Source organism: Neltuma alba, unplaced genomic scaffold (assembly GCF_004799145.2).
Source record: "Neltuma alba isolate B1F8T4 unplaced genomic scaffold, ASM479914v2 tig00003697_pilon, whole genome shotgun sequence".
NCBI classification, from domain to species: Eukaryota; Viridiplantae; Streptophyta; class Magnoliopsida; order Fabales; family Fabaceae; genus Neltuma; species Neltuma alba.
The window spans coordinates 1-8,845 of NW_021633393.1; the positions used below are offsets into that span (position 1 = coordinate 1).

At 36.5% G+C, this 8,845-nt stretch overlaps 1 protein-coding gene across 1 annotated transcript; it reads right to left on the minus strand.

Annotated features, from left to right (window-relative positions):
* Positions 1-2,271: 2,271 nt before the first annotated feature.
* Positions 2,272-3,512, minus strand: LOC114742250 (vegetative cell wall protein gp1-like). Its single transcript, XM_028930525.1, has 2 exons — positions 3,289-3,512; positions 2,272-2,575 (listed from the first exon to the last, which is right to left on the minus strand). The coding sequence occupies exons 1-2, from the start codon at positions 3,510-3,512 to the stop codon at positions 2,272-2,274; spliced, it is 528 nt and encodes a 175-aa protein (XP_028786358.1).
* Positions 3,513-8,845: the final 5,333 nt, after the last annotated feature.

Sequence of the window (8,845 nt, forward strand, 5' to 3'; positions counted from 1 at the left end):
ATGGCCTTGAAGTCTTGTTAGTTGCAGTCTCACCCAAGAGGGGGGGTGAATTGGGTGAGTTATAAAATTTTCAAAATAAAATAATGAACTATAGAAACAGAGAGTGTGAGTTAGAGAGATTTCACCATAGAAAGTGGACACAGAATTTATACTGGTTCGGTCTCAACCACTTGACCTACATCCAGTCTTCAGAATACTTCTGAGTATTCCACTATGTTCCAAGATTGATTGGGCTCTTGGTGTCACAGTACAGTAATTGATACTCTCAATCACTCCCCCTTACTACCTGTAAGGTTATAATCCCACTCAAGAGTCCACACTTTTGAGCTTTACATAAGACGTGATTAATAATGAAAGATACAAACTCTCTTACAGAGTGAATAAATGATAATCACTGAAGCTCGGTATATGGCAGAACAGAGTATTGAATATGACAGTAAATAATCAACAGAGGGTAGCTCGCATATTCAATCTGTTCATTTAATGCTTCTTCACGCTTTTTATAGTTGAGGTAGTTTAGTAATCATTAGACTAAAGAGCTTCTAGCCGTTGAGAGTCCGATTGCATGTTTTTCCAGTTGCAACGGTTTTCGCCATTAATGCTTCTGACAAGGTAGGTTACAGGCTACTTAGACAACTGTTGGAGAGCCGTTGGGTTTTTTCATCAAATCTGCAATAATACTTTAACTCAATAAGTTTTTCTTTGCAAAGTAAGATTTAAAGCAAAACCGAACAAGTGATAAAATGACCATTCATAGTTTATACGTAGAATCAATCAGTTGTTAAATGTGCAGAACAATAATCGAACATGCTTGATCGAAGTAATGACTGATTACTGGTTGATCGATCAGGTTATCAATTATTCAGCGTAAGAGCTTTTGAAACAGGTAACTAAGTTTATCGATCAAGTGATGGATTAATGATTTATCGATCAAGTGATCGATAAAATGAAACAGTGACTTTATACTGATATGCAGAGAAAAAGACAATCAAGGTCACTCTTGATTTTGAATCACTTAAAAAGATATTAAGATAAACATGAAGGCTGAAAAAAGCTTGAATGAAATAGATAATTGACTTTGAGAATCATCATAGCTGACTAAGTTTAAACAGAAAAACATTCCATGATCGAATAAGTGATCGAACACTTGTTGATCAATTAGGTTATCGATAAAACAATATGTTATAGAGTTAGATTTAAAAGCAATAATGATCAAACACTTTATCGATAAATAGATGATGGATACAGTTATCAATAAACAATAGGCAAAAGTATGTTCAGTGAAAGCACAGACTAATTAAATTAATCAAATAGGTGATCGCTTAATGAATGATTGATCAAGTGATCGATAAAATGATTTAATCTTGTAAAGTCAAAGAACTGATTTATCGATCAAGTTATGTGAAAAACAAGGTAGACATATAAGTACGGTGATAGAAGAACCATGATTTAAAAAATAAAATACTGATGATCGATCATGTGATCGATAATTTGCTAATTGATCAGGTGATCGATAAGCTACTGAGATAAGTACCTGCATGTAAAGAGTGTTATGATGCAATGTTCGATCACATTATTAATAAATGACTGATTGATAAAATGATCGATAAATGGTGACTAAAGCAAAACATAGAATGAGTAGAGCACATTACCATTTATCTGTCTTCTCATCGATAATCTGTTTATTGATCATGTTATCGATAAATGCCTATCAGATTTATATCTCTTTATCTAACTGATGTTTGATCATTCTTGATTATCGATCAAGTGATTGATAATTTACTGCAGACTTTTATACACAACTAAGTTAACAATGATTGATCAAGTGATCGATCAACACATTATCTAGCAAGTTATCGATCAAAGTTTCTGCGAAATTACTTGATTGTACAGAGATATTATCTATCAGCTTATCAATAAGTCCTTGATCGATCATCTGATCGATCAACATACTGAAACACAAATTCCTTACTTTGTTATCATTAAAAACTTAATCCTAACATTCTCCTCCTTTTTGATGATGACAAAACATAGGTAAGGGATATTGACTACGTAGCATCAAATAACAGTAAAATCAAAACAGTAAAGGTACTTAACAAATTAAAGTGAGATAGAAAGGTAGCATAAAAGAAACTTTAACTAATAAACGTGAGCTGTCATCTCAGTAAGCAACTTGCATAATAAACAAATTACACAACTGTTAGAAATTAACATACATAACAGTAAAAAAACTAGACAGCAGAAAAAGAAACTAAGCAGCAGAAAAAGAAACTAAACAGCAGGATCCTTCTTTCCCTTTTTATCAGCATAAGAAGAAGAAGGGGAAGGAGTAGAAGCAGTAGGCATAGGCAGTGGAATAGGAAGAGGTGGAAGGTGAGAAAGTAGAGAAAAGGATGGAAAATGCAGAGAAGGAATTGGTTGAGGAACAGTAATGAGAGCTAAAGGAGTAGAAGGAGTGGGAGAGGTAGGGGGTACAGATGGTGAAGTGAAAATCAGAGAAGTGGGTATAGGAGAGGTAGAAGGTACAGGCTCATAGTGAGGAGGAGATGGTGGGTGAGGTAGTAAGTCCTCAAAACTAAAAGCAGTATTGGGGCAGAGAAGTTGTTGTAGAGAGAGGCCACTATCCCTTTGAGCTCTCAGATCTCTCTATCAACATGGTCGAATCTCTGAGAAACCTCCTTTTCCAAAACTATTATTGCTTGTCGATGAAGATCCAGAATTTTGGAGATGCCCTCAAATTTTTTGTCTGAGACTTCCCCATAGTCTCTGGCAGTGACATAGACTCTCCTCTCAAAATCTTGAAGTTCAACTTAAAACAGCTCCCTGATTGATCTCTCCATAAATGATGGTCCAAGGGTATGAGAGGGAGCTACAGTGGATTCGGCCTCATCCTGAGTCCTAGAGGTGCTAGCAGCTAGTTGTTTTCTTTTATCCTTCTGAGTCATCTTTTGTGAGGGTCTAAAGGGTACAGGGATCCTCATCTTGTTTAGCTGGGTAATACCAAAAGCGGGAACTTTGGTCTTGAGTTCTCTCGGCTCAAAAGGGGTAATGTTATTTGCTTGTAGGATATATGTGGCCAACTGAGGATAGGGGATTGGTGTAGACTTGGATTTGTTAAGAACAAAATCCTTCATCTCATTATAGATCAAATCCCTAATGTTGATCTTTTCCCCATTGATAATCCTAGCTAGTAGCAAATAATCATCCTCAGTAAGATGTGAAAAGCTCTCAGATTTGTTGATCATGCTCCTCGAGTAGATATAGTCAATTATTCTATAATAATCACACATCTGCTTAGGTGGAAAGTTTGGTTCACCGGGGTAGTCATCACTTTGCATCAAAATCTTGTAGGCTTTGATATCATTCATATCATCCCCTCTCACAAATTCTTGGGTTCCCAGCAACTCATTCAGCTTAGCACCAGTAATGTGGAAGGTTTGGCCTCTAAGTTTGACCCTTAAATAATCGTTTATCAGATTGTCCTGCTCATCATACCCTTCCACTGATTCCATATTATAGTAGAATCTCTTAACTACTTCAGGACAATACTCTCCGCCAATAATCAACTAGTTAGAGTAGTATTGCAGTGGGTCACTTAAATCTAGATTAATCTATTTGTTTTTCTTCAAACTCTCTATATCCACAGAAACCACAAGACAAAATTTTCGGTCGGCAAAATCTATCTTGAACTTAGCCATATTTATTTCACTATCAAGGTTCCCAAGCAATAGTTCAAAGAAATTAGATGAGATACCTTTAGTAGGAATCTGCTGTGACACTCCTTTACTGGCTCTCTGTTTTCTCTGTCTTGGTTTTCTGGGGATGGGAACTCTCAGAGCAGTTCCCACAGCTTTCTGAATTGAGTCTCCTTCATCTGACTCAGTTCCTGATTCCTCAGTAACCACTGGTAGCTTGGATTTGGACCGGGGAGATTTTTTTCGAGGAGTGGGTTGTTCTTCAGCCCGACTCTCTTGGTATTTGAGGACTCCTCTCTTCTTCGATGATTCGTCCCTTACTTTTGGTCTGTATCTCTTCCTAGTACCCGACGGAGTAGTATCACTGGGTTGAGTCTGTTTCTCAATGCTTTCTTCTCGCTCAACATTAGGCTACTTCACTCTCGCCATTTTTGAGATACCGAAGGATTTTGAGGAATTAATTGGTTGAAGAAGTGTATCTCAAGTTCGATGGAGGTCGAGTAAGTGTCAAAGATGGATTTGAGTGGAAGGGGGCCGGAAATTTAATGGAATTGTGGTTTCGGACCGTTGCGAAGAAACAAGGGATCGGTTCTTGTTCGAGCTAGGGTTAGATAACTGACGAGGATTTTCAAAAATTGAACATTATAAACATCAAAATTATCGATCATGTTATCGATCAATGGATGATCGATCACGTGTTTGATAAATATGAAGAACACACAAGAACACTAAAGACAATTATCAATCAAGTTATCAAACAAGCAATTATCGAACATGTTATCGATAAAATTGATAGAGGAGACACATACCTGGTCTGTTTTATCGATCATTTGATCAATTAATAGGTTATCGATCAGCTTATCGATTAATGCTTACTAAAATTGAATGAAGTGTCTCAAATCGTTGTCATTCCTGATCAATGTGTTGATCGATAATCAACTTATCAATCAGCTTATCAATAATCCTCGTTCTAACTTTCTTCTTTCTCCTCACATGCTGCATTTATTGATCAGGTGATCAATAAATTTTCCCTTTGTGGCATCATGATTATTGATGTCTTGATCGATTATTCCATACTCTATTTACCTCTGTTTTTCTTCGACAAAATAGAGCTTCCTGCAAAACAAATTTCTATCCACTCTGATGCTTAAGTTAGTCTTTTAATCATCAAAACATTAAATCTAAAGATTCAAATTTGAGAAATAATATGAGATTTCTTACAACTTATTGGGATTTACCATTCCCAATTCTCTTATAAAGTAGTTGAATTTCTATGAATCTAAAGGATTCGTGAAAATATCTGCTATTTGATAATCGTGGGGGTGAATTCTACTTTTACATCTTTCTTTTGAACATGATCCTGAATGAAATGATGTCGAACGTCGATATGCTTAGTTCGGGAATGATGAACTGGATTCTTGGACGGGCTTATCGTACTCGTGTTATCACATAAGATTGAAATTTCTCTCAAGTTGATTCCTAGATCTTGTAGTTGTTGTTTTAACCATAAAATTTGAGCACAAAAGCTGGTAGTGGCAACATATTCTGATTCTGTGGAGGAAATTGCCACAGTATTCTGCTTTTTGCTTGACCATGAGACAAGGCACCCTCTGAAGAATTGACATTATCCACTGGTGCTCTTTCTATCCATCTTATATCCTCCATGATCGGCATCTGAGAATCCCATTAGATATTCTGCTCTCTTCTTCAGATACTAGATTCCCAAATTTTGTGTTTCGATAAGGTATCTGAGGATTCGCTTGACGACTTCTTCATGTGATTCTTTGGGGGCTGATTGATATCTTGCGCACATTCTCACATTGAATTGAATATCTGGCTTGCTAGCAGTGAGATAGAGTAATGAACCAATCATTCCTCTATATCTGGTTAGATTCACATCCTTACCCTTTTCGTCTGCATCTAGCGAGATGGTTGAGCTCATAGGAGTTTTTACGTTTTTGGCATTTTCTAATCCATATTTCTTTAGTTACTCCTTCAGATACTTTGTCTGGGATATAAATATGCTATTTTTCTTCTGCTTGATTTACAATCCCAGAAAGAAATTTAGTTCTCCCATCATCGACATTTTGAATTCCCCTTGTATTAGCTTAGCGAACTCTTGACAAAGATCCTCATTAGTAGCTCCGAAAATAATATCATCCATGTAAATTTGAACAATCAAAAGATCTTTCCTACTTCTTTTAATGAAAAGAGTAGCATCCGTTTTGCCTCTCTCAAATCCTTTTTCTATCAGGAAATTGCTAAGTCATTCGTACCAGGCTCTAAGAGCTTGTTTTAAACCATATAAAGCCTTTTTCAGTTTGTAAATGTGATCAGGGAAGTTTGAATCTTCAAAACCAGGAGGTTGTTTGATAAAGACTTCTTGTAAAATATAGCCATTCAAAAATGCACTTTTAACATCAATTTGATATAATTTGAAATCTTTTATGTAAGCAAAAGCTAAGAGTACTCGTATGGCCTCCAATTTGGCTACTGGAGCATAAGTTTCCTCATAATCAATGCCTTCTTCCTGATTATAGCCTTTAACTACTAATATGGCTTTGTTTCTGACGATTTGCACAGATTCATCGAGCTTATTTTTGAATACTCATTTGGTGCCTATGACCGGATGATCATTAGGTCTGGGTACCAATTCCCAAACTTAATTTCTCTCAAATTGGTTAAGCTCTTCCTACATTGCAACTATCCAAAATTCATCGGATAGAGCCTCGTCAACATTAGTAGGTTTAATATGCGAGATGAATGTAGAGAAGCGCACTTCATTGAACACTTGCCTCCGGGTTTTTACCCCTTCATTGACTTTACTAATGACTTGTTCCAGAGGATGGTCTCGGTTATGTCTCCAAGCCTTAGGCTGTTCTAAATTTTTTTGTGAAGAAGGTTCATTTAAATCATTTTTGTTTTCTAAACATTCTTCTGAAGGTAATTTGTTTGAAAATTTATTTAAATCTAGTTTTTGAAAATTTTGAATGATCTCAGCATCATCATCTAAAGGTTTTGAAACCAGCTCAGTTTCAGCAAACACAACATGTATTGATTCTTCAATTGTGAAAGTGCGTTTGTTGAAAACTCTATAAGCTTTACTACGATTAGAGTAACCAAGAAATAAACCTTCATCAGCTTTTGGATCAAATTTACCGAGATTCTCTTTGTTGTGGTTGTGAATGTAGCACTTACTCCTGAAGATCTTTAGATGAGCCAAGTTAGGCTTTCTTCCTTTGTATAGCTCATATGGTGTTTTCCCGAGCAGTGTTCTGATGTAAGCTCTATTGGAGATGTAGCAAGCCGTGCTCATTGCTTCTGCCCAGAATACTTGTGAAATTCCTTTCTCGTTTAGTGTTGCCCTTGCCATTTCTGTGAGCACTCTGTTCTTTCGTTCAACAACTCCATTTTGTTGAGGAGTTCTTGGTGCTGAAAAGTTGTGATCAATTCCGTGCTCGTCATAGTAGTTTGTGAATTCATTGTTTTCAAATTCTCCTCCGTGATCAGACCTAATTGACACAATAGAAATACCTTTCTCATTTTGTACCTTCTTAGAAAAAACACTGAATGCATTAAACGTTTCATCTTTAGAGGAAAGAAACAAAGTCCAAGTGAATCTCTAATAGTCATCAACTATCACAAGAGTGTACAGATTTCTACCAAAACTTTTAACTCTTGACGAACCAACCAAATCCATATGAAGCATTTAGAGTGGCCTTTCAGTTAAGACCGTCTTCTTTGATTTAAATGAAGACTTTGTTTGTTTACCCTTCTGACAAGCATCACAAATAATATCATGTTCGTGTGAATTTTTGGTAAACCAATAACCAAATCTCTTTTTGTTAATTTTGAAAGTTGATTCATGTTAACATGTGCAAGACGTTTATGTCATACCCAACTTTCCTCCTTTTTGCTAATAAAATAGTTTTCAGAAGATTTTGAGTCAATTTGAAGCGTATAACAGTTACCATCCCTTGGAGCTCTCAGCTTTATATTCAACTCTTCCTTCTTCAATGGCAGGTCATCTTTGCTTATGACCAAGCATTCTTCTGAATCAAAGATCACCCAGTTATTTTTATCGGTACTCTGACTGACACTAAGTAGATTGTGACACAGACCTTCTGCATAGTATACATCTTCAACCTTCATTCCTTTGTTACTTCCTATCTCTTTGATTCCAGCAATTCTTCCAGATTGATTGCCACCAAAGCTTACTTTACCTCCTTGGGTTTGAGTGATGTGAACATCTCAGTATCACCCATCATATATCTGGAGCATCCACTATCGATGTACCATTTGTTCGTTCTGGATGCTTTGAGGCATACCTGCAACAACATAATCATGTTTTAGGTACCCATACCTTCTTGGATCCTTTTTGGTTAGTATGAGTTGTCCTAGGCACATAAGTACCTTTGGGCACCTATTTTAATGTCCCGTAAGTTCCTTTCTTCTTGTGATAACAAGAAGAGGTTGTATGACCTTTACAGTTGCAATAAGAACATAGTGCAAAAGGATTAAAGGAATGAATAGTATTTCTAAAGAAGGTAAGATACGATCGGCTGCTACTCTTCTTATTTCCCTTCGTCTTATCTTGAACAGGATCATATCCTATTCCAGTTTTATCCATCGAACATCGTTGAGCTCTCAAAATCACTTTGAGCATTTCACTACCCTTAGTGAATTTTTCCAAGGTTTTTATGAGACCCTCGGCCTTCTTTCTATTCTATTCACCTTCCGTACATACTGGAGGTAGGACTGCGTTGTCTTTCTGCTTCGCTTGCTGTTCCTCCAGAAATTTTATTCTTTTCTTAGAGCTTACCAACTCCTTTGCAATTCTTACTAATTCTGACTATAATGCATTGTATTCAGATTGTAATTCATCATAGGAGGGTTCAGAAGTGATTACCTCATCTGTCTCTGAATTTTCATCTTCCTAAGCCATAAGATAGATGTTGGTGGTTTCTTCGTTGTCACTTTCTTCTTCTTCTTCTGAAGAACTATCTCCCCAGATTGACGTGACAAAGGCTTTCTTCTTTCTGAACCTTTCTTTCTTCTTTTCTTTGTCCTTCATCTTAGACAGTTAGGGACACTCTGCTTTGATGTGTCCTGGCTTTTTGCATTTGAAGCAGATGATTGGTTCTTTTGGC